The following is a 26667-nucleotide window of genomic DNA, read 5'->3' as shown; positions in this document are numbered from 1 at the left end:
TACCCCCACACCCCCCTAATATGCAAGTATAGAGCCCAAGTTATATTATTATATAAACTAAAGGATTAAATTTACATCATATTTTGGCATATTTTATTAGGATTAAATAAAAAAAACTAGTTTTTTTAACTGAAAGTAAGGAGCGACATTAAAACTTAAAACGAACAGAAATTACTCCGTATATGAAATGGGTTGTCCCCTCCGCAGTCCCACGCTCTTTACGCTAAAGTTTGACTCTTTGCCACAATTCTACTTTTTAAAACAATGAAAAACTTTAGCGTAAAGAGCGTGGGACTGCGGAGGGGACAACCCATTTCATATACGGAGTAATTTCTGTTCGTTTTAAGTTTTAATGTCGCTCCTTACTTTCAGTTAAAAAAACTATTTTTTTTTATTTAATTTCTGAACGTTTTTGAATTAATGCATGTTTGATTTTGGCTCTCCGCACATAAATTATTGAAATGAAATTAGTATATTAATTTTTTTTGGCTGAATGGCTTTCTCTTAGTTTTGATCAGACGATTTTGAGAAATAAGGGGTGGGGAAGGAGGCCTTGCTGCCCTCCAATTTTTCGGTTACTTAAAAAGGCTACTAGAACTTTTAATATTCAACGAACGTTTTTATTAGTAAAAAATATACGTAACTTAAGAATTAACTTACGTAACAAACTTTTATATTCTTATATTTTTATTATGTGTACGAGGGGGTTTGTACCCTCGTTAATACCTCGCTCTTTACACTAAATCGTAAGTTTTGTCCCAATTCTTTAAGAATGACCCCTGAATCAAAAAGGCCGTAGAATAAATAGTTGAAATCACTAAAAATATTTTAGCATCAAGAGCGAGGTATCTATCTCCTCCTAAATATCTCGCTCTTTATTCTAAAGTATTTTTAGAACCCCTCATATGCGTAATAATCTCTGTTCGTTTTAAATTTCAATGCTATTCCTTACTTTCATTTGAAAAAACTTTTCATGTTTATTTTTTCACTGTTTTTTTTTTTATAGTAATGCTAGAAAATCCTGCGCCCTTTTCATTGAATTTTTCTTCCCCCGTGACATATTCCTCAAAGGAAAGATCCTCCCAAAAAGCCCTCTCCCATCAACCCCACCCCCCAAACCAAAAAATCCCCATGAAAACGTCTGTACACTTCCCAATAACCATTACTATATGTAAACACTGGTCAAAGTTTGTAACTTGCAGCCCCTCCCTCAGGGATTGTGGGGGAGTAAGTCATTCCCAAAGACATAGTTATTATGGTTTTCAACTATGCTGAACAAAATGGCTATCTTAAAATTTTAATCTGTTGACTTTTGAAAAAAAAATGAGCATGGGAGGGGGCCTATTTGCCCTCCAATTTTTTGGTCACTTAAAAAGGGCACTAGAACTTTTCCTTTCCGTTAGAATGAGCCCTCTCGCGACATCCTAGGACCACTTGGTCGATAAGATGACCCCTGGGAAAAAAAAAACAAAAAAAACAAACAAATAAATAAACACGCACCCGTGATTTGTCTTCTGGCAAAAAATACAAAATTCCACATTTTTTAGATAGGAGCTTGAAATTTTTGCTATAGAGTTCTCTGATATACCGAATGCGATAGTGTGATTTTCGTTAAGATTCTATGACTTTTAATGGATGTTTCCCCCTTTTTTCCAAAATAGGGCAAATTTTCTCAGGCTCGTAACTTTTGATGACAAAGACTAAATTAATTGAAACTTAATATTTAGAATCAGCGTAAAAATTCGAATCTTTTGATGTATCTTTTAGTGTCAAAATTCCGTTTTTTAGAGTTTCGTTTACTATTGAGCCGGGTCGCCCCTTACTACAGTTCCTTACCACGAACTGTTTGAAAAGAAAATAATTCGGTATTTCGGGGCTTCTGACATTATTACTCCTTTGCGGAAGTTAGGCTCAAAATTGAAAAAGGATTATAGTTTTTCTCTGGGCCCCTTCCACCTCTTAGTTCGTTTATTTTCCCGTTAGTTTTCGCCTGTTTTCGCTTTATAGTTGTGTTATCTCTTAGCAGTAGTTATGGTTGTGGTATATATGTTTTATCGCTCGTATAGTTGTGTTATTTTCAAATTATACTCCATAATAGAGAGGCTCCGAACACCCAGCATTGTATATTAAGCTCTTAATTTGACGTTTTTTTCTAACGTGACCAGATTCGTCCTGCGCCCTTTTCATTGAATTTTTTCCCCCATGGCATATTTCTCCAAGGAAAGATCCTCCCACATAGCCCCCTCCCTCAATTCTACCCCCAAAACCAAAAAAAATCCCCCTGAAAACGTCTGTACACTTTCCAATAACCATTATTATATGTAAAGACTGGTTGAAGTTTGTAACTTGCAACCCCTCCCCCAGGGACTGTGGGGGAGTAAGTCATCCCCAAAAACATAGTTATTATGATTTTCGACTATGCTAAACAAAATGGCTATCTCAAAATTTTGATCCGTTGACTTTGGGAAAAAAATGAGCGTGGGAGGGGGCCTAGATGCCCTCCAATTTTTTTGGTCACTTAAAAAGGGCACTAGAACTTTTCATTTCCGTTAGAATGAGCCCTCTTGCGACATTCTAGGACCACTTGGTCGATACGATGACCCCTGGGGAAAAAAAACAAAAAAAAAACAAACAAATAAACACGCACCCGTGATTTGTCTTCGGGCAAAAAATGCAAAATTCCACATTTTTGTAGATAGGAGCTTGAAACTTCTACAGTAGGGTTCTCTGATACGCTGAATCTGATGGTTTCATTTTCGTCAAGATCCTACGACTTTTAGGGGGTGTTTCCCCCTATTTTCCTAAATAAAGCAAATTTTCTCAGGCTCGTAACTTTTGATGGCTAAGACTAAACTTGATGAAACTTATATATTTATAATCAGCATTAAAATGCGATTCTTTTGATGTAGCTATTGATATCAAAATTCAATGTTTTAGAGTTTTGGTTACTATTGAGCCGGATCGCTCCTTACTACAGTTCGTTACCACGAACTGTTTGATTAACACAATTTTACTTCTTGGGTGTGTTCCGTATAATTAGCAAGTACCTCTTCTTTTACTAAGAAGCAATAAGACCAATGCTTATCGAAATTTGTGAAGGGTGGGACATATTTTTTCCATGAAAATATAAAAAGGTCATGTCCAAAATTGTCGCTGGTGTCCAAGTAATTACACTAGCTCAATTCAATATTATACCCAGCTCAAAATAGTTTCTATATTTTTGGGGGAAAAAACTGGGATTTTGGATCGACAAAAAAAAAAACTAAAAAGAAAAAGCAAATATTTCGATTAGATCACCGATGACCAATTTTCAGTGATCGGGGTATTAAACAAGGGTACCAATTCAGGAAAATATAGGGAGAAAGCAAGGATTTTCTTCTATTCTCTGCATAAAGATGCAATAAGGCATTTTTCAAAATTTCAAGTGCAATTTTCACTTGAGAAAAAACAAAACATCAATCTAAATGTATTTTTCACATCTAGGGGGCTGATTTTACCCCCTTCTTGTAGGTGCGCCTATGCAGAACATGGTAAAGAAACAAAGCAATTATTAATGACGGTGATAAAGAGAATTATGTCTCTAGTGATTTCTAGTCAATAATCTAGTGATATATGTGCTGACTTAGTGATCTTTTTTTCTATAATCTAGTGATTTTTTTTCACCAGGTGGCAACCCTGCTCACCATAGTGAAAATAAGTTTCTCTTTATTGTTTCTGAAATTGTCTAGTTTTTTTTTGTAAAATAGAGTGTATTTGTGGGGAATTTCACGGCAAGATTTTGTTCAAATGACTTCTGCAGCAGAAACAAAGAGACATTTTCTCTAGATTACGGGATGACAGAGATGGTACGGGATGCAGAGATGAGTTTTGATGTTTAAAAAAAAATGATTTTGACTATGATATTTCTTAGACTTTTCCTTGGAGAGGAACCTAAATTTGCTTAAAAATAGAGAAATTGTCCTTTCTTCAACAGTTTCCAATTAATATTCAGCGTATAGAAAAAACTTGTGCAACCGACTTTTAAAAATGTAGTTCTGCGTATGGATAGAACTGAATCAGCTATAAAGACCTGTCGTCTTATGTTGCTGCAGTAAAAGCATTGGAGAGTAGGAAAATAAGACACCAAACCTGCGAAGGAAACATAAACCAGGATTTTTTCTTCTTTCGTAACTTTTGATAATGCTTAAAGTTAGGATTTAACAAAACCCAGAGATGGGTTTTGTGGCACACAAAAATTAAAAACAAAGAATTGGAAGAATAGCTTGATCAAGATTCATGTCGTACTCTAGTAATACTCGGAAAAATATTCTAAGTAGATGCATCAATAGTTTTAAGATTTTACAGGTTAGAATAACCTAGAAGCAAGGATATTGGGTCCTTGTATTTATTTTGCATTTTGTCTTGTAAAAACAAAAGAAACGAGAGCTTATTCAACATTTTTATCATAATGAGTTGTTTGTTTTGGTGGATTATCTGCCGTTACAAGTCGGATAGCCTCCATGGACCGCTAGATCCTTACCCGGCAACCTCTCTCTTGAGGTCTTTTTGTTAAGTCTTTTGGACCAAATCTAATCTCTTATAGCCAAGACTTCCTTTGTCAGAAACTATTGTATGAAACTTGAGATGTAGAATTAGTCTTTTTCTCTGCCTAACTCTGTTTTTTTTTTGTAGTCGGCAAGCGTTTTCACCCTATGCATTCAATTAATTTCAACACAGATAAACGACCAAATACGGTTAAATACACATAAGCTTCACCACAACACGACATGTGCAATGGTAATCCGGATGTCCTTGTCTGTGTGAGCATTAGGTAAAAGCTCTAGATACAGCAATAAATTGAACAGCCATCAATAATATACAAACAATACCAGAAGAGACGACCCCTTCCTCATCGTTAGCACAAAATTTCAGATTTAAGTACTAGATGATAAAAAAACAAGCCATACAAAGATAGAGAACTTTGACTCTCCTCCATAAATCTCAGGACTAAAATGTTTTTCCTCATCATTTTCCTTATTTTTAATAGTATTGGCCTACTTATGTTGCTTTCTTTTGTGTGTGTGTGTGCGTGGGGAGGGGGTAAGTTGATGCCATCCATTTGAGACAGTGAGTGGATGCGCAACTTTCATGTTCGTTTAGTAAGTCACTCAGATCAGGAGGATATGGTCCTTTAATCATTACGAGATCCCTTATTTTGAATTTTAAATTTAGCCACTAGATGATAATTTGCCGAAACTTGTAGAAACAGGGAGCCTCCGGCCTCTCCCCTCTCAATCTCAAGATTATTACAATATCCTAATGATTTCATATATTTTTCATATAATCGGCCTGTTTTGTTGTTTTTATTCCGTTTTTACGGAGGGGGGTGGTTGAATGTGTCTATTTGAGACAGTGAGTTTATGTTCAAATTTCTCATTCGTTTAATTAGCAAATCAGGCGGTGATGATCCTTCAATCAGTAAAGAAACACCTTAAATAAAAAGTTACAAGAAAAATTCCGGATTCGAATCTACTATAAATCGGATCTGTCACAAATTTACATCACATTTACGAAGTAACACCACACATATTAAGCTGGAAAACAAAAGCACAGCATCAAAAATAAGCCTTGATGCTCAAGAAAGACAAAACATGCAAAAACAGTGTTGCCAACCACAACACATAAAAATGATGGGCTTTTCAAACCCGGTGTCATTTTTCAGACACCCTTTATAATTTTAAATCTAACTGCTAGATTACAACTCTTTCTTAGAACTTGCTTTTTGCCATAGTATTTTTTATTGTGATATCACTTTGCGTTACAACGTAAGTAAAATTTAATTACTTTATGTTTTAATTATTATATTCGTTTGAAGAAATTTATTAGAATGTGATCTATAACATATACTGTTGCTTTAGTCGTTTTTTAGTATTGAAAGATTCTTTCTTTCTATTTTCTTTTAACTTTCACCTCCCTTTTTTCACTTCAGTCTGCTTCAGCTTTTGAAAGTATTTAAGAAAATTTTTTTTATTTGACTTTGCATTTGCTGGAAAACACAAAGTCTTATAAATTTTCGTTCAAAATGTTGTTTGTCTCATTTGTGCTGGCTGAATATTCAAATGAATATATATATTGTATTACATATACTACATTCATTTGTCAGTTTCTGCACCTTATTACCTTATTTTCGGTACCATATTGTATTAAAGCAAATAGAAATGAAACTTCCCGGAAACTAAAACATGTCGCAATTATTTTTCTTTCTCTTAATATGTAAAACTGTACCTCATATTATGATAGAGATAGACCATTGGCCATTTTATTATGTTTATGTTTTAGACCAAGTATAACGGTTATTCTAACTCATTCGATGTCTTTTGATAAATGATGTTAGAAGATTAAAACAAAAACAAAACTAAAATAACACAAATAACTAAATAAAATTAACTAACTAATAAAACAGCTAAATAAAAAAGTAACTAAATAACTAAAAACTAATGAAATAACTACACTAATTAAAATTCATTGGTAGAATTTGGATTCTTGCAAAATCATATCATGACTTGAGATACTTAATCTCCATAGTGGTTGAAATTATTCAAGAAATATTATTCAGGTAGGGGAGACCGGGGCGCCTTCGGTCACGGGGTGCCTCCGGTCACCCCCAATAACTCATTTTGAGTTTACGTATTTTTATGCTAGATGGCACTGGGGAGGTTGTTTATCCAAGGCGGATTTCCGAAGAAAATTTCCCTCAGTTAGCTTCAGCCAGTTTAGCTGGAGAGAGTTTCGTACCATTTTTTTTGCGAAAAGTAAGTTTCTCTACTTCTGTTTGAACCTAGCCTTCCCCTTCTGTTTGGCATGGATTTCGATGATTAAATTTGTATACACATAGAAATGATAGGACTAGAAGATAGTGGTATTTCTAAGGAGAAATCTTTCTCTGTTTTCGGGTCAGAAAATAAGTTTGACAAAATGGCGGCTGGGGCACCTTCGGTCAGTCCACGACGGGGCACCTTCGGTCGCTGACCGGAGGCACCCCAACCTGATGAATAACGTAACCTTACCAGTTTTAAGTTAAAGATAGGTCTCTCTACAATTCAATTGTGGTTAACATTGATGCTCCCAGCATAGAACTAAAGTAAGGTGTACCAAAAGAGTTTGTTACTTTCAGAACGAGAGAAGGGCAGTGATGCCCTTTTGAACATAGAAGTTTCAATCAAATTTTTTCAAAGTTTCAAAATTTCAATAGGTTTCCTAAAAGCCCCTTTTCCACCCAAAGCCACCTGATCAAAATTTTGAGATAGTCATTTAAGCATAGTTGAAAGGTCATATAACTATGCTTCTGAAAATGTCAAACCAAAAAACAAACCCAACCTCCACCGCGCAGTCGTTGGAGAAAGGACAGTAAGTTAAGCAATTAGCCCATTATTTATGTATAGTACTTTTATCAGGAAAGGGGAGCAGGTTTCGCCCATGGTGTCCAAAAATGCCAAGGGTATTCAAGTGAAGCTTTTAGGGAATGTTGAGGGAAGTGTTGAATTAAATCAAAACAAAATACATTTTGTATATTTTCTCATTTTTAACTTTAATAAATCCAAAATTATTAAGACCTTCAAAGACGAATATCAGTAATTTTTATTAAACTGTCAATACCCATTCATTAGTCTGTTTTCAGTAATTTTGGCTATGATTGTGTTTTTTTCAATGACTGGAGAAGTAACGATTGTTTTCAGTAGATCGCAAATTATGTTCTGGTCTTTAGAAGGCACGGCGGGGGGAGGGGTGTGTGCCTTACTCCTCTTAGTTTTTGCGGGTTTTGAGTTTGACTTGAACAGTTTTACACCGGAAAAATTATTTGACTTTATTAATGTTCATCTTCGGTTTAATGTAGTTCTTTACTTTTCCTGGGAAAACTTCTTTTTGTGAAATTTTTTTTTAATCAATTAAACTAATGAATAATATTTTCTATATTAACTTAATACCAGTGTTTAATAGGTTCACTATTAAACATACGCAAACTTTTACTGTAGGTCATTTTTACACTGCCAAATTCGGTAAGTCTTAATTTCAAAGTTTCTTCCAGATCATTGGTTATGGTTCGGAACAGAGTTCCAAAACGCCCGAAGGGTGTGTCAGATGAGGCTATGAACATTGCTGTTTCCAAAGTTTTGATGGACAAAGCTTCAATTCGTAGTACTGCAACAGATTTCAGAATACCGAAATCAACCCTTATCGACAACGTTCGCCGAGCAAAAGAACTACGCGAGCAAGAGCAAGGGGGCATACCAGTGCCTATTCAAGCTGGGGTCTCTAATTCTGGAACCTCTAGTGGTGGCACATTCAATAGTGCTTTTCTTCCGACAAGAAAAGAGAGACTGTCAACTGCAAAAGTTTTCACGGCCAATGAAGAGGGCCAGCTTGCTGTTTATTTGAAACATTGTTCGAAAGTCCATTATGGTATGACCCTGATGCAAACACGAAAGTTTGCATATGATTATGCAAAAAGACTAGATAAGAAAGTTCCTCACAACTGGGAAGAAGCACAGATGGCTGGGCCAGACTGGATGAAGGGCTTTATGATAAGGCAAGGTGATTTGTCTCTCAGAAAGCCAGAGAACACTAGCTTAGCTCGCAGCTCGAGCTTCAATCGTGCTAATGTTGACAGATTCCTTGACAACTTGGAGGCTGTCCTGCACAAATACAAATTCACAGGAGAAAGCATTTGGAACTGTGACGAAACGAAGGTCACAACTGTACTTGACAGCCCCAAGGTGATAGCACAAACCGGTACCAAGCAGGTTGGTCAGGTTACCACAGCTGAAAGGGGTGAACTTGTTACTGTTTGTTGCTTTGTCAATGCTATTGGTGGAACCGTGCCACCAGTCTTCGTATTCCCCAGAGCAAAGTTCAAGGATCATATGATGTTTGGGGCCCCTGCAGGAAGTCTCGGCCTAGCCCAAACAACTGGTTGGATGACTGCAACATTGTTTTACGAGGCGATACAGCATTTCAAGAGACAAGTTCGATGTTCCAAGGACAGCCCGGTCCTCTTATTGCTCGATAACCATGAGAGCCACATCGGTCTTGACGTTATCATGTACGCCCGTGCAAATGGCATTGTTTTACTATCCTTCCCACCCCACTGCAGTCATCGTCTTCAGCCTCTAGATATTACTATCTATGGACCACTGAAGTCTGCTTTGAAAAGAGCATTTCATGATTGTATGACTTCAAATCCGTTTCAGAGGATCCAGATCACCCATATTGCCCAGCTTGTAGGAAATGCTTATCCAAATGCACTGACCATGAACAACATCATTTCTGGGTTTTCGAAGCCTGGCATTTGGCCCTTCAACCGCAATGCTTTTTCTGATGAGGATTTTTATGCTGCGTCTGTCAGCGACCGTCCTAAGGCAGAGCCGTGCCCATCAGCAACAGAGAGAAACCCACCAGTATCGGATCTACTAGATCCTTGCCCGTCACCGTCAACTGCACCGGCAACACCATCTGCAGAGATTCGTTACTCTAATGCTTTGACCCCCGAAGATGTCCGACCGTATCCAAAGGCATTGCTAAGGAAACAGAGCAATAGGGGCGGAAGGAAAAAGGGTGCATCGAGAGTTTTGACAGACACACCAGAGAAAGATAAAATTGAAGCTGCTATGATGGCTAAGAAAGCAAAGCAAGATGAGAAAGATACAAAAGCAAAAGCAAGATTGCTGAAAAAAAATATGAAGAAGCCAACAAGTCAAACGAAAAGCAAGGGTCAGAAGAGGAAGCAGCAAACGTCTTTGTGCGATCAGTCGACTGATGAAGAATCTGTTGTTTCAGTTCATCTGGATGATGACACGGATGATAGTCTACATATCGGTGATGACGAGCTAACTGAGCCACTTGCACTGGGGACCCTTAGTATTGGCGACTATGTGTTGGTGGAGTTCGAAGGCAAGAACAGTTCACTGCACTACGTTGGATTCGTCAAAGAAAAAGATAACAGTGAAGTTTTTGTAAGTTTCCTTCGCAGAAAGGACAGTGATTCTAGCAAGTTTTTTTTCCCACAAGTAGTGGATGAAAGCTATGTCAATTTGGTGGATGTTAAGATGAAATTGCCCATTCCTAGCAGAAGTGGGGGTACGGCACGTGTCGCAGAGATGATTGAGTTCAGCGACGTCGATTTTTCACTTTTTCCAAGTCTCCGCTGAAAAGTGAAGTCGCTGAACTCAACCATCTCTGCCTCTGTATCAAAAGTGATGTCGAAAATTTCCTTCCGACAGTAATAAATGATGTGTTTTTGTTACTTTGGCTTATTTTTACAAACAATAAACGAAGACATAAGTAAGCTTTGTATATTTAGCCATCTAAAGACAGGATAACGGAGGTAATTCGTATAATTGCAAGGCTGACCGAAGGTGCCCCAAGCCCGACCGAAGGTGCCCCGGGTTTGGGGCACCTCCGGTCAAAATGGGGCTTCAGCGGGATCACTTTTTTCTTACAATCCGGTTGAGTTCTAAGAAAACTACAAAATAGATTTGGTAGATCAAACGTTGCTCTTCCCTGCGTTCAGCAAGATTTTTCAAAATAACGAACGTAAAATTCTTGGTGGCTGGTAATCGAAAAAGTGACCGAAGGCGCCCCGGTCTCCCCTAATATGTTTCTTTAAGTTAATATTTGGGTTCTTTCCTCATCTCTTTAGAGTCTTATACCCTTAGAAAAGCTAGTTACCGGCCTCAATAAAATTTTCAACTCATTTACTTAGATTTATTCAATCCGGTTCAACTGCCTTACGATAGTTATTCACATCCATGCATTCGGGCTTAAAAAATGCAAAATGGCTGTCTTAGCTTGGTTTTCATTATGCATAGAATATTATATTTAGAGTTACTTTTTCAGTTAAATGTTTATTTTGTGTAAAATTATTTAGGTAAAGAATAAAAAAAAAATTAAATGCAAGTTAGTAGGTTCTTTGATCTGGAAACTTAGATAAAAAAAAAGTCAAGACGCCATTGATGTTGACAAAAAAACTTCTTCTCTAATAGATCTCTATAGTTACCAGTTTTCTCTAAGATAGTTTCTTGAGTTATAAACGATTTTATTTCATAATGTTTTTCAGGAGACGAATATACTGACGAGAATTCAGTTACCTATGAGTTGAAAGTTCGATGCAAAAAAAGAAGTGAAGATTCCTCAGGTAAAATATTGGTAATATAAATAATATAGATGGCAGATAATATAAATATAAAATTCAGTAATATAAGCGACTTTAAAACAGATTTTGAGTAAATCTTCTATATAAAGCAATCCTTAAAAACAGCTTGACTATTTTATAAAATCTTTTAATTGTGGGATTAATGTGTGCAATTAGGATTGGAGAATTGGAGAATTGAGGTTTTTTTTTACAAGACATAAAACTTACGGGTGTTCAATTAATCTCCTCTGATAACAAGAAAATGAATGCTAATAACCGTGTGGCCACTTACATCCTAAACTTTATCTGTCTCTAATTATTTAAGGTTTTATTCCACAATGTTGTAATTCTTCCCACTTCAGTGTGGTTTTTTATCTATTGAAGACGCTCGTTGATGGTACAAATAGAAATTCAGGAAAGTCTTTGGGTTGAACTGTTGAACTCAATTCAATTGAACTGAGAAAAAATTATGATAGAGATAGGCCATTGCCCATTTTATTATGCTCATGTTTTAGACCAAGTATAATGGTTACTCATTCAATATCTTTTGGTAACTGAAGTTTGATGACTAAAACAAAACAAAATAATAAAAATAATTGAATAAATAGCTAAAATAACTAACTAGTAAATTAAACTAATAAAATGATTAAAAAAAACTAAATAACTAAAAACTAGTAAAATAACTAAACTAACTAAAATAACACAATGACAAATCTTAATTTTGCAATTTGTCCGTTACCGTGAACGTTATTAAACGCACATGCGTGGGCGCGATGAATCACGGAATGGCTAAGAGGCTTAATGGCTCTCAATATTCCTTTTGGCAAAGTTTGACTGTCAATTAAAATCGGAAAGGTGAAATGTAAGGACAATTGCCGGTTTTACTAGATGTGTTTTTTGGACGAGGTATGAAAGGGGACAACTGTGAAACTTAGTTTTTAATTGAAATTGGCTTAATAGTTGGATATTCTTCCGATATTTAATTTATTTCATAGTTACTGTGACTTCATGTATACATGGGTTCCAAAATGCTGGGCCTTAAGCTATAAGCGATTGTCTAGAATAAATGATATCGAGAATTGTCTCTTTGTATATGCCTCCAAAAATCCATTTTAAGAGTGAAGACTGAGAACCCAACAAGTTTTATTGGTAAATTGTTACAAATGCAACGTTGACCATAAATAAGAGCATAAAATAAGCAGTCTAAAATACATCTGTTTTCTGGAGAGCCGCTATTCTAAACCTTTACCATACATTTTATTATAATAAAAAGCGTCATCTGTGTCAGACTCTGCCGTGCCCGTAACACATTGATCCCTTCCTCCCTTCCGGGAACATGTATGAAAAACATGTAAAAACGCTCGAAAATTATGAAGTTTTGGCTTAAAAAATTTAGTCCTCAGGCATCGACTTTCCTGTAATATAAATAAGCTTGCTCCTCACCGAAGTGTTGAGGATGAATAACCTAAATTTTTTGTATAAAGAAAGAAAACGATCAAAAATGGAGGCTTTTTTAAGGCCAAACGAGAGTAATGAAAAAAGAAATCAAGCGAATATTTCGAGAGGACAACCGCCTCTAAAAAAAAATAATGTATTCAATCAAAATGCCGAAGGACCCCCCCCCCCCCCTCCCCAAAAAACCCCTGCAAAGTCGATGTGGAAAGAAAACCGATGAAAAAGCAAAAAAAAGATAAATAAAATTCAATAAAAGGTACAAGTTATAAGGATTAAAACTAAGTACCTAACAACCATAAAGCGAGTTATTCGCTAATATCCACGATTTGCAAAAAAGAAAAAAAAAAAAAAGAAAAAAGAATTAGGCATCAACAGATACTAGCAAACAATATTCTTGTTCGCTAGTTGTTCTTTCTTTATATTATGGCAGCCCAATGAGGTTTCAAAAATTATCTTTTAAATTTGTTGCTCGTAAGAAAAAGGGCCTAACTTTTTTTCTTGTCCGTCGATACTCGGAGTTCTTATGCATTATCTTGTCTTTGAATAAGTCATCTGACATCTGTCAAGAGCTGGAGATATACTTATAGTAATATGCAATAATAAGAGTGAAAATTGTCAGTTCTGGATGTCTCCAGTTCTCAAGGGACAAAGTCCCTTGAGATTTTTAGCTATGTCCTAGGAGTTAGGAACTTTGAAAAAGTCTCTAGGAGTTCAGACTTGGCCCATTCATAATGAGATTTTAGTGTAACAGAGTTTGAGCTAGCGCTGTATTTGGAAATTAGCTGAGACAAAACCCATTTACCGTAGAGATTTAGCTAGTGTACCGAACTGAATGAGTCAAAACTGAAGTACAATCTGTTTGATCTTAGCTAAGGTAGAGCCAATCTTCTTCTTCTTCTTGTTTGGATTAATATGGAGACGCTTTCACATTATTTCATCATCGGCATCAAATTCCTAGCTCTACACTATTGACTAATACTCGAGGCTTATCCATACAGAGAAAAAATATCTGCGTCAGCGATTTTTACTTCAGGGTTTAAGTTGTCCATGGCAATTATTAAAATTGATCACTAGCATTAGCTAATACCAGGTTTCGGGACCGATTGAATTTTAATATTGGCAAATTTCATTGTGAATAGGCCTTTAGCCACCTAAAGCTAAAATTTTTAGCTTGTATCAAGGAGTTTTAGTTACAGTCTACAAACTAAGCGTTTTGAACTGGTCCTATGAGTTTTGAGTTTGGCCTTAGAAGATTGAAGTTCTGAACAGTTCACTAGTCTTAGACTAGTCCCTGGGACTCAGGGACTTTTAGCAAATTCCTTGGAAACATTTGGGATTGCATGTTCCATAAGTTTGAGTTGTCATCAATATTCTGTTTTAGCTTGAGTAGGTACACAGTTGTTTTGTAATTACTGAAGGCAAAATTAAATTCAATACGGAAGTTTTTGCTGGTATCAAGTTAAAGAAAAAAACAATCTTTTATTTTTTTCGCAAAAAATAAATCTTGTACCAGACCCCGGGGATTTTGCTGTTAAAACAAGGAATATATTCCCTAATTTACCTATTTATAGAGTTCTGACGAATTTAACTCCAGTTCCGCCAAAACCTCTAAAACACTTTCAGGCTGATGTACTAGTTGTGAAATGACCAATTCTGATCTTTGGTCCGATGGAAGTTCCTAGGATATATTAGAGGTTACATGTTCAAATACCCTTAGCAATTATAGCCATACTTTTGAGTTGGAGTAGATGCAGGTTTACCTGTTAATCACTGTAAGTCCAATTAAGTTATGTTTTAAATTGATAGAACCATATTTTAAAGGATAATCATAACTGTAACGTAAGTTTCTCTGTTAGCAAAAATATTTCACTGGGCCTGGGAGGGGAATCTGCTGATAAGATTGGCATTTTGTCCTGTAATTTATTTGTTTTTAGGGTTTTGACGAATTTAACACTCTTTCCGTCAAAACCCCAAAAAGTTTCCGGACTAACCAATTCCGATGTCTGTTTCGATGCAAGTTCTTAGGATAGGTTAGAGGTAATACGTTTAATAAATCTTGGTTTTTGTCGCTACCCTCTTGAATATGACTAGATGCAGGGTGTATTTCTGAATTATCAAAAGCAAAATTGAATCTTTTTTTTAAATTAACACAACTTATTTTAAAAGATAATAATAGTAATTTATTTATAACATCACATACATTAAACTGTGGAGTAGACACACAAAAAAAAGAAAAAACAAGACAAAAAACATAAAAACATAAATAACATAGCAGCATAACAACATACAACATAAATAAATTACCTCAATTCAAAAAATGGCCAAAGAGGGCCAAAAACACCAATCATTTGCCGAGTTTTAAGAGATATATCTTTAGATAAATGTTTCAGTCGCGAAGGCGCATCAACGATGTCAAATTTAGAAACGACTGTATGATTCCGATACCACCGAGGCAGACGCAGCAAATACTTGCAATACTTAAAATATCCTGAGCGTATTTTCTTTGTATCCTTCTTGCGAAGGAGGAAAGCGAAACCAGAAAGATAAAAAACAGCAGGGGCATAAAAACTAGAATAAAGACTGCATAGTCCTTTTCGGTTATACCAACCACGATTTGGTGAGATTTTCGCGTATCTAACCCGCATAATTTTCAGCACGCTGGACGTAATAGTGGAGCAAGTAGACAAAAGTGACGTGGAAAAAGAGAGAGGCAACCATTTAATACTTGCTGAACATGGTATAGTTGAAGAACCCAAACAAAGAGGTGATGCTGGTGGAGGACTCCCAAAACACAAAAACTCACATTTGGAGGCATTAACTGAAAGGCCTACTGTGGATAATGCGACTGAAAGCCGGTAAAAGTTGGTAATTAGACTATGTTTTGTCCGGCTAAGAAGCAGAACATCATCAGCATATGCAACGTGACTAATGCCAAGATTATCATTGTAAAAAAATTTACGGTTGAAGCTAAACACATTTAAATATGCTCGGTGATAACACGGCACCTTACCTAACGCCTTTTTTAACAGGAATATACTCCCCTACAGTACCATTCCACTTCACCCTAACTGAAAAATTAGCATACCAATACTCAAGCTCGGAAACAATAGAAAGGTTAAACACCTGAAGCTGCTAGAGAAAACAAAGCATTTGAATGAATTACATTGTCAAAATCACTAGATATGTCAACAGTCAAACAATACAGGGGACTTTTTTGAGCAACAGCTTGTTTCATTGGCCGACCCACAATATGGTGAGCTTGAACGCAGCCCCTACCTTTTCTAAAACCAAGCTGGAAGGGTGTAAAATTGCACTTGGAGTTAATGGCCGGTAGCAGTACATATTCAAATAGCTTAATAACAAAACAAGACACAGTGATAGGACGGTAATTAGAGCAAGCACTGGGGTCCTTACCCCTCTTGAGTATGGGAGATATACAACCGGACAAAAAACTATCTGGCACAACGGACTGTGCCAAACACATCTGGAACAATAACTGCAAATGCTTCAGCAGTTCAGGACAATCATAAGCAAAAAACTTGAAGCAAAGACCATAACTATCGAGAGACTCAGACTTATTCACTTTCTTAAGAGCTCGGAGTATAACACCAGATTCCACCGATAACACTTGAGATTGGTTGATACGAATTGGGAGGATTGAGTTGACAAGCTTTGTAAAATGATTTTGGAGATTAATATTAAATGAAAGCAAAATATTTTTATAATGAGAAACGAAGTCACAATTTAACTTTGAGAACCACTTGGGGCAGTTACGTTGCACAGAGCTCGCCATGGAGTAAGATAGTTGGCAAGTGATTGGTAAATGATCGTCGTCGATTTTAGAGTCGTCCACATGAACTATTGATCGAAGTAGAGTTGAATCTAACACAATTACATGATCAAGGTTGGAAATAAGACCACCACGATTATGAATATAAGTAAATAGAAGATCTTTATCAGCAAGATGGAATCCTCCGGGTAGTGGATCGAGAAAGATTTCAGATCGGTCAGAATTAGATAATAAGTCAGTGTTCATGTCGCCGGCGAGAACCCATTTGGTATTTTGTTTTGAAAGGTCGCTAAGTAGTGTTCGTAGGCGATTATATGCTTGTGAAAAACTAGACAATCACTGCACAGTCTTTTTATTACATGGGAAATAGATGTTTATAAATGCGGTATCACCACATTTTATCGCTAAGATATTAGCGTCGCTTTGCAATAATATCGGCTGAGTCTTGTGTCTGAATTGAATTGTGACAATTGTGCCTATATTTGAAATGTAAGTTTTTCTGTTTAGGAAGTCTTACAATGTGGCAGGGGATTGTGCTGATAAGATAAAAGATTATCCTTTAATTTACCTGTTTCCAGAGTGTTGACGAATTTAGCTCTCATTCTGTCAAAGTACCCCCTTCCCCCCTTAAAAGGCCCACCTACCTGTTGCGGAATGCCCAATTCCAATCTTTGATCCGATGGAAGTTCCTAAGATATGTTAAAATATTACTTGTTCAATAATCGTTACGTATTCTCACGTTGAATTGAATTAGTTGAAGGCAATTCAATATCTCTTTATTTTTGAAATTAAAATTTAATTTTCTATCAAGTTACTACTACTCTACTTGTAAAGAGAATTATATTTGTACTGTTAAATTCACAATTAAGCAAACTCTCCTACTCGGTCCCGGGGAGCTTGTTAATAAAACGGGGATTTTATTCTATTATTTTCCTTTTTTTTAGAGTTTTCACAAGTTTAGATCCCGTGTCGTTGACCCTCCCCCCTCCCCCCAAAGATTCGCGATCATGAACCTGCTTGCTAACGGATCAGCTCTTGTCTTTGGTCTAATAAATATCTCTAGGATTAAGCAAGAGGTTACATGATCAATATCCTTTTGGTATTATCACTGTATCTTGTTTAATACGAGTAGATACAGGAGACCATTAAAAATTAATATTTCCATTGCTGTGAAAATGTGCTTAGTCTTCTCATATTCTAATGAATCAGCTCCAAGCGAAATAAATTAATCTCTTTGTTTATCTTTCCCTAATATTACAACTGGAAGCACCAATAAAGCATTATTGAATACCCGAAAATTTGTCATTTGGGGAATAGGTAAACACCATTTGATTTCAAATAAAAGAAGTGCTTTTAAAACACTTTAATTTTGGGCATAAAAATCCTCCCCCCTCCTTCAATTATGTAGGTTGAAGCATCAAGTATAGTTGGTGTTTGGTGGAATTTGTGTTCTAGGAACAGTTTTAATTTTACTGTTAAGAAATCTTTAAATTTTTCAAATGAAAAAGTGACCATGTCATTGATTCCTTTTTCAAAAATAACAAAACAGTTTGTGGTAAGGAACGACTTGGCCCTGAAAAGTGGAATTTCAATAACAATAGATGTGTCAAAAGAATTGGCTTTTTATTCTGATTCCAAGTACATAAAGTGCATCAAGTCTAATGTTACCCGTAAAGAGCCACGAGCCTGAGAAAAGTTGCCTGATTTTTGGAACTGGGAGGGGGGGGGGTAGCACCATAAATATGTTGTCATCTTAACAAAAGTCACACCGTCAGATTCACAATATCAGAGAATTCTACTGTAGACGTTTCAAGGTCCTATATGCAAAAAATTGGAATTTTCTATATTTTTTTGGCAGAGGAAAAATGACTGATACAAGTGTTTTTTTTTTCTTCCCAAGGGTGACCGTATTGACGAAATCGTACTAGAAGATCGGGAGATAGATCATTTGAACGAAAATAAAAAGTTTTAGACACCTTTTTAAGTGACCAAAAACATCGGAAGGCACCTAGCCTCCCTCCCACCCCCATTTTCTCCAAAGACTTCCAATGAAAATTTTAATATTTCTATTTAATGTAGCACAGTCGAAAGATGTGATAACTGCTTTTTGTGACGATATGAACCTCCATAGTCCCTGGAGAAAGGGCTGTAAGTTACGGAAATTGTGCATATTGTTCACATATAGGATTTGTTGTTGGGAAATATCGCGAAATTTTGTGGGATTATTTTCTGTGGATAGGGGGGGGATTTTCCGTGGGTAAGGTATGTTCCGGGTGAATTTTACAGTTTAAATGTTTCACGGAGAGGGGGGGGGGTGAGGGGATTTCCTGGAATGATTATCTAAACAGCCAGAAATCAAATTGAAAAAACAAGTTTTGTCAACTGAATTTAATGAGCAAAATTAGATTAATACTTGAAACGAACAGAAATTACTCTGTATATGAGGGGAGCTGCCACGTCCTCAGCCCTCGCTCTTTATGCCAATGTTTGATTATTTGTCCTGATTGTTCAGGAAAGACCAGTTAAACAAAAGAGCCGTTGATTTTGAATGAGATGTATTTTCAAAGAGCCTTAAGACTTAGCGTAAAATAAAAAGGGTTGAGGAAGGTGCAGTCCCCCTCATATACAGTATAATTTCTGCTCATTTTAAGTTTTAATGTTGCTGTTTAAATTCAGTTGAATAAACTTGCATTTTTTATTTATATTTTAGCTAAGGCTACGGAGCTTCTGCAGTATTTTTTTTTTTACCATCAATGACCCTAACTATCCTTTCCAAATTTCAATAAATGCTTTTCTGCTGAAAAGATAAGAAGAGCTCCCCCCCGCCCTTGGCGTTTATCTGAAGGGTTGTACCAGGTACATTTTAGCCTAAAACGCACCCTCTTTGGGTTTTTGACACTAGCCTAAAATTAATTTCTTTGCGTCTATAATTAAGTGCAAATATAGTGTTTGATTAACTCGAGTTTTGTGTTAATAGGTTAAAATTAACCGTTTCAATCCGATCAAACAGGAATTTGATCAGACGGAATTTAATCCATTTCAAAGACAGATTTTGGTTTCACAACATAGGATCCACAAAGCTTCAAGCCACTTCTTTTATAACTTGAAATGTATATCTGAGTATTTTCACAGCTTCATTTCTTCCACTAGGAAATACTGGCGGTAAGAATCAGAAAGTCTTTAATAGAAAAAAAAACCCTTGTTTCAACATTAACCTGTTGAAACCGTCTGGTCGGCATATTATAGGACCACTGGGTCGAAACGATAACCCCTGAAAAAAATGGTCTTTCTTCAAGCAAAAAATACAAAATTCCACATTTTTGCAAATAGGAGCATTTTGATCAAATATGACATGACAAAATGTCATTTGACAGAATGACATTTTGATCAAATTCCGTCTTGATGAAGAAGATATATAAATGTTAGATGATCTTCAGGTTAAAATCTATATGACATGGCAACTAACTTTCTAGGTGTGTCAACTTGACACACAATTTGGCTAAGCAGAAATTATCCAAGCTGCCTCGTCGTAATTTCGTTAGGTCCTCTTTCTATTAAAGTATCAAGGACATAAAAACAATTATATTTCTTGCCCTCTGGATGCATGTATATTCATACCCAAAACCTGTGGTTTTCGGAAGTTTTCTCTTTTGTAGTTTTCAAATTATTAAGTTTTTAAGGTAGTGCCAAATTTTCCTTTAGTGATGTTGTGTTGAACAGAGGAAAAAACAACAACTAGTTAGTCAAATTTGACAACTCATTTCGTCCATAAAGTTAAACATAAGATTTCATAATTTTTTTCCTCTGCATGTTCTGAAAGCAGTTTAGTATTCAATTGTTCATCCTTATTTAGTGTATGGTTGTTCATTGTGTGCAAGCAATTTTTTAGTCATGTGAAAAGGGTCCAGGTTATGCAGAATAAAGCAATTAGAAATTTGGGTGAGTATCTTGCGTGTGGCAGTACTAAAGATTGCTTTAGAGATTTAGATATTTTAAATATTGACTGTATTAAGCCTCAACAGATTTTAGTTTTTGCATACCAGGTTTTAAATGGATTCTCTCCTCAGTGTTTTAGAAGTTTTTATCGATGTAATTCAAATTATCACGATTATTCTACTAGGAACTTTGAACAGTTGACCAGTGAAATCAGGCATACAACGCGATCTGGATTTATGGTTAAACATGTAGGTGCTGATATTTGGAACTCAATCCCAGAGAGTGTTAGGTGGACTGAAAACCTTATGTTATTCAAAGAAAGAATAAAAATGTATTTTTTGAATAATCTGTAAATTATGATGGTTAAAATTTATCCCTCTTTTTCTTTTTTTTTAAGATGAGCGATGACTGTTTAGAGACTGCATAGTTTTTCGTCTGTTCTTGTATGTTTTTTCCTTTTTTGCGTATTTCTTTGATCTTGAATGAATAAGTTATCATTAACGTGTTGTTGTTTCGCTGCTTAACAGAGGCATTTTAGGTCCCTAAACTGAGCAGCATAATGTTGATTGTAGTACAATTTTAGTAATTCTTTGGTTGAAATGAACGTATACCTACCTGCTTATTGCTGCTTTTAGCCCATAACAGCGTAGTAGTAAATGAAGACGGACTGCTTATGATAAATTGCTGCTAAAGCTATTTGCTGTTTTTTTTTATGATGATGAAGCGAATTTTGTTTCAATCAGAATTGTTATTATTTATTTCAGGTAGCATTCTTGAGAGATTTCAAATATCTTTATACAGATGAGCTCCTTCAGAATTTGGATTTAGATTCTTCTAACGAAAATAAAAAAAAGGGTAGCTTTTGAGATATCCATGTGGACCTTTATATGAAGATACTCGTACAATCGTACATAACGCGAGGAGTAGAAACTCTGCTTCTAAGTTTTTGTATTATTTCTAATTCCCTGAATGTAAAAAAGTTATTGTTTAAAAATGAAACGTAAAAAAAGTTAGACGGGTACATGATAATCAGGTTTTGTCAGTTTAGCACGTTCAGTCCACGTTCAGTCGAACGTAAGATGAGGAGTAGAAACCGAGCTTTTAGTTTTGTAAAATCTCTAATTTCCTAAATAAAAACCCTGAAGGTAAAAGAATAAAATGTTAAACAAAGACTATTTTTAAATGGTCAAATGTTATTCAGGTTTTATTAATGTTATTTGATTTTATTAAGAAACAGCTGTGTTGTTTAGGATTGGGATTCGAGTCCTATTGTCGCTAATCATTTGGCTTAGAACTAGGGTGTGTGGTGTGACTCTGTAAGCTTACCTCTAAGCTTGGATGACCCAGCTCCAAATGGGTACCTGGAGAAATTAGGGAAGGTAAACAGGAAGGGTGGGTGAAAGTATAGGCCCCCACCCTCTTATTGGACCTACTGGCTAAAGAAGGCCAAGAAACGGAGATCTGCACTACAGGGACTGTAAAGACCAGTGCCATACTTTTTGCCTTTTTTTTATTAGTTAACACGTTCGACACTCGCTACAATTAAATGGAACACGATGAGCAGAGACCGTGCTTTCAAGTTCTGTGATATCCCTAAATATGAAATGCCAATGTAAAACTAGATGTAAAAAGATGAAAATTTTGGTGATTAGTAAAGTCTTGTTAATTAAGAAGTTTGGCTCATGCTGGAATCGATCTTAATTCGAGGCACAGAAACTGGAGTTCCAGGTTTATTATATCCCTGATTCTCTAAATATAAAGTTTACGTGTAAAAAATTAAATAAAAAAAATATCAACGATATTAGATGATAGTCAAGTCTTGTTAATTAACACGTCTGGTTCATGCCGAAATCGAGCAAAGTCTCCAATTTCCTGAATATAAAAGCTGGATGTAAACAAAAGAAACGTCTAAAAAGCAGTTTTGATACGATGAAATGGTAGTTGTGTCTTAACAATTAACACGCTCAGTGCTTGTAGTAATGAAACGTAACACGAGGAGCAGAAGCTGGACTTCTAATTATGAAATTTCCAATTCCCTGGATGTTTGTATATAATTTTTAAATAATTAAAATTAGATTGACATTTATTTAAGTCATAAAATTATTGTTTTGTTTCGTATAGTGTTCTCAAGAGATTTCAAATGCCGTTATACCGATGAACTCCTGCGAAAATTGGGTGTGGATCCTTCTAATGAGAATGAAAAGAAGGTAGCCATTGAGAGAGACCCGTGTGGACCTTTGTATGAAGATATTCTAATTGTCAAACTGAATGATGGAAATGAAGTATCAGCCGTTGTAGCAGCCACAAAAAGTACTGGAAGTGACCATGCGCGACATTCCCCCGTCTGTAAGCAGTTTTGTTTAATTTCTTCCTTTTGATATGTCCACAGTGGCTATACAAACTCTTTCTGCTAACAGTTGGATTGATAAGCACTTGTTAATGCCTATCTATTAGGGGTTATTTTTGGTGGCCGGTTTTCACCCCCCGGAAAATCCCCCCTTTGGGAGAATAACCCAGAGGAAAGATCTCCCTCGTAAAATACTCTCCTGGGAAATATCCCCCCACGTGGTTGGTTGGTCTCTTATCACTTTCGACTTATAAAAAAGGGTTTGAACTGTCAATTATTGGTCTAATGAGCACCCTCCAAAGTTTCTGCGACCATGAGGTGGAGATATGGATGAGGAAGAGGCAGTCCTTCTCCAACATGGAATAAATTTTGCTCATTTATAGGTTTAACGTTGCTATTTACTTTCATAATAACAGCGTATACCAGAAATATTGCCAGAAATCGTAAGCGAGTAGATATCAACTTCACATTTTGATATTAAGTTTTTTTTTGTACCTCTTAGGGTATTTTCTGCGGGGGAATATTTACCATGGGGGTATTTTCGGGAGGGTAAACGCATAGAATTGTTATTTTCAGGTGAGGTGGGATAGGTCGGATAAGTTATTGCTCTGATTTTGAAACGCACTACAAGACATAGACTTTTGGAAGAGATAATTTCGAAAAATCATCTTTAGGAAAATTTGGTGTAAATTCTTTTAATGAGAAAGTCAAGAGTGTAGCGATTTTTGCCCTTCTCGCTCGATGGATGTTCCTTTTATTTATAAGAGATATCAGCTTTACATCTCGCTTTAGAGCTAATGAGTGGAAAGTGTGGTAAAGTCCTAAGATCCACTTGTAAAACTGAAGTTGTAAGGACTTCAGGGATTTGGGTACCTTGTAAAACATTTGCTTAAACCTATAATTTAGTATAGTATAGAAATAATGTGATATTATGACATGCTTGGACCGACTAACACCAAAGCTACCGTTGTTTTACCTCCTTGGAATCCATGTTTGATAGTATTTTTTTGTTGTCACTCTTCTATTCAAGATGAACATCCTTGTTTTTGGTAAAAAAAAAAGAAAAAAAAAAACAAGAAAAGCGTTGAAATTGAATTGGTAGCATTGAATCCAAAACGAATGGATGTGATCGACACTTCTATTGAAAATTATTCGGAAATTGTGAATTTACAATACTCCTATAATAGATTTTTATTTATTGTTCTAGAAGCAAGTTACTTCATAGAAAATTGGTAGCCGATACGCAACATAACGCAACATTTTTCTGTGCATCCTGCTCAAATGTTGTCTTAAATCTTTTGTTTTTATTGTTTGAACCCTTGGACAAAAAAATGTTCCCAAGGAAAGGCTCTTCCCTCTTCTGTAAAATTATGACAATGTCAGATGCGCCCTTTGGTTTTGGGTCTGGCAATATGTGTTTGAAACAGCATGGTAGTATGGCCCTATTCTGTTTATACTTATTTTCATTGTTTTGAAAAATACTATGTAACAATTCATAACTTTGGCGAAAATCTGAAAAATATGACGCGATGCCATACAGCGGGTAATTTCCTCTGACAGTGTAGATCACACCCCCTACGTCTGACAATGTAGGTCAGATCTGTCAGTTGATTTTTGGATACTCGTGTCAACTCGTTTGTGAGTATACATTTTTTCTTTTGCTTAAGGGCAAGCGATGATATCCCTTTATAGTGCGTGTTTTCAGTCATCCGGCCAGTGGAGGTTTTCATTTTTTGGAGGTTTCATTCACTCCCCTAATGGGGGGTGACGATTTTTATGCGTAATTTCGAATTGGAATTTCAAAAATTCTTTTTTTTTGGAGTGGGAGGTGGGAGTAAAGGGATTTGGACATTTGGGGGAAGGTTGCAACTTTTTTTCTCTGTTATTCACAGAACAGATATATATTACAGTTTTATTAAGCCTATCATTCGATAGGCTCTTTGGCAAGTTGAATTTTCAATTTCTTATTGCAGACTGACCTATTTAAATTAAAGACTTACTTAAGATTTTTAACCCTTTGCACGAAAAGTGTGGTTTTCTCTAAAAAGATAAATTGTCCCTATCTTTCTTTGCAAGCCATAACCTTTGTTTATGAGGTAGTAATATTTGTCGTGAAGATTGTAGGTTTTAATGGAGCTACTCCATGTGAAAGTGGATATGAGGAATGATTTCAGGTTTCATTAAATGCTATTTGTCTTGACATGAAGCGGTAAATAGGTATCTATTCTGTTTTGAGTATAATAATGGAAACCAATCAATTTAGTAAAGGAATTTGCAAAGTTTCATTTTTTCTTGTTGTTGCTCCATGACCTCTGAGAAAATTATTCGGTATCTTTCTTCATTTCCTCGAATCTTAGAAATTTTAGTCTTGGCTGGGATAATACAACAGGCACAGTGTTATAAGACATATATGCTATGCTCTCAAAATCCCTGATTTTTGGGGTGTGTGTCCAAAGTTCCCTGAAAGGAAATTGAGTTTTCTGAAATCTTCCCAAAAATTTACGCTCGTAAATACATGAACTTTAACACGGAATACAAACTGTTAAATTTTGTTAACGTCATTTTTCATGATAATTTTGAAGGATCTGATTTTCTTTTGGGCAAACTATGGAAAATTCGGGGATTGTATAAGCACTGTTTATATTTTTACTGGAAATACGAAAAACCAAAATTTGTGTTTCGTTTTTTTTTCTTTATTGTTTGTAATTAAATAAAAAAACAAGTTACTTCAACTGAAAGTAAAGAGGAACTTCAAAATTCCCGCTAAAGTTTTTAGTACATAAAAAAGATTCCTATTCTAGTTAAACGTCCCTTGTGTTTCAATGTCGTTTTTATAAAATTGGGACCAAAAGTCAAATTTTAGCGTAAAGGGCAAGGTATTGTGGAGGGGGCAACCAATTCATATAACAAATAATTTCTGTTTGTTTTGAGTTTTAATGTTGCTCCTTACTTTATGGTGAAAAACTTGTTTTTATTTAATTTCTGATCGTTTTTCAAATAATGCTGGTAAATCTGCCTCAACCTCTATAAGAATTCCCTCCCCTCAAGGGAAACTCCTCCGTGGTTAGTTCCTCCCACGTAAAATACATTCCGCGTTAAATTTCCTCCGGGTAATTCAATCCTCGCTGAACCCCCCCCCCCCTCGCGTAAAATTTCTGTTGGACGATCCAGCCTAAAAAAAAACAACAAAAACTAAAGGAACTTCTAAAATAGAGTTCTCTGGTACGCCGAAACTGATGGTGCAATTTTCATTAAGATTCTTTGAATTTTCAGGGATGTGTCTTTCTTTTTCGAAAATCAGGTAAATTTTCTCGGGCTCGTAGCTTTTGATGGGCAACGCGAAATTTAAAAATTGTAATCAGTAGAGTAAGCCAATTCTTTTGATGCATCTATTGATGTCAAAATTCCGTTTTTTAGAGTTTCGGTCACTATAGGACCGAGTCGCTCCTTACTTACAGTTCGTTATCACGAACTGTTGGATAACCAGTCCCTTTTTGCGCGGCTTTCCCTATTGAGAATCGGCGTGCTTGAGAGTAGATCTGTGAAATTGTAAATTGATAGATTTGTTTATTTAGTCAAATAGGAGGGACAATACAAAAAAAAAAAAAAAATGAAAATCTATTAATATTGGCAAAGAAAAATAATCTGTATTAATTGAAAAAGAAATAGAGGTAACAATTAAAGGAAACCAATTTCTGCCTCCCGTTTATTGCAACCTTGTTAAGACGGACTAAAGTCGAAATTGGCGAAAAAAAGTGATGGAACTGTAGCCTAAAAAAAGAAAAATTTCCAGACTCATTTTTTTGGAAAATTGACTTAAGGTGATGATATTAACTTCTGAAGCATTGACTGTACATAATATCAGAGGCTTTCATTTTGTTTCAGTAAGTGAACAAAATATTGCGCGCATATATGTTAAAGCTTAGCATCTTAAATTGTGCAACAAAGCTTTAAATAGATTTATTTAAACGA

At 35.7% G+C, this 26667-nt stretch overlaps 2 protein-coding genes across 3 annotated transcripts in view; one reads left to right on the top strand and one right to left on the bottom strand.

The window, feature by feature from the left end:
• LOC136029465 (maleylacetoacetate isomerase-like) overlaps nucleotides 1–14979 on the bottom strand; it is a 127734-nt gene extending 112755 nt beyond the window's left edge. For both annotated transcript variants that reach the window (XR_010618053.1, XM_065707885.1), the window contains exon 1: nucleotides 14975–14979. The gene's annotated coding sequence lies outside the window, so the exon portion shown is untranslated. The remainder of the gene's footprint in view (nucleotides 1–14974) is intronic.
• Nucleotides 1–26667, top strand: part of LOC136029464 (DNA-directed RNA polymerases I and III subunit RPAC1-like) — a 120995-nt gene that overhangs the window by 36952 nt on the left and 57376 nt on the right. The window contains exons 5-6 of the mRNA XM_065707884.1: nucleotides 11093–11170; nucleotides 22470–22694. Coding sequence (XP_065563956.1) covers nucleotides 11093–11170; nucleotides 22470–22694 — 303 coding nt within the window. The remainder of the gene's footprint in view (nucleotides 1–11092; nucleotides 11171–22469; nucleotides 22695–26667) is intronic.

This window comes from Artemia franciscana, chromosome 7 (genome assembly GCF_032884065.1).
Source record: "Artemia franciscana chromosome 7, ASM3288406v1, whole genome shotgun sequence".
Lineage (NCBI taxonomy): Eukaryota > Metazoa > Arthropoda > Branchiopoda > Anostraca > Artemiidae > Artemia > Artemia franciscana.
The sequence above is the reverse complement of the archived record's forward strand: the minus strand, read 5'-3'. Positions and strand labels throughout refer to the sequence as shown.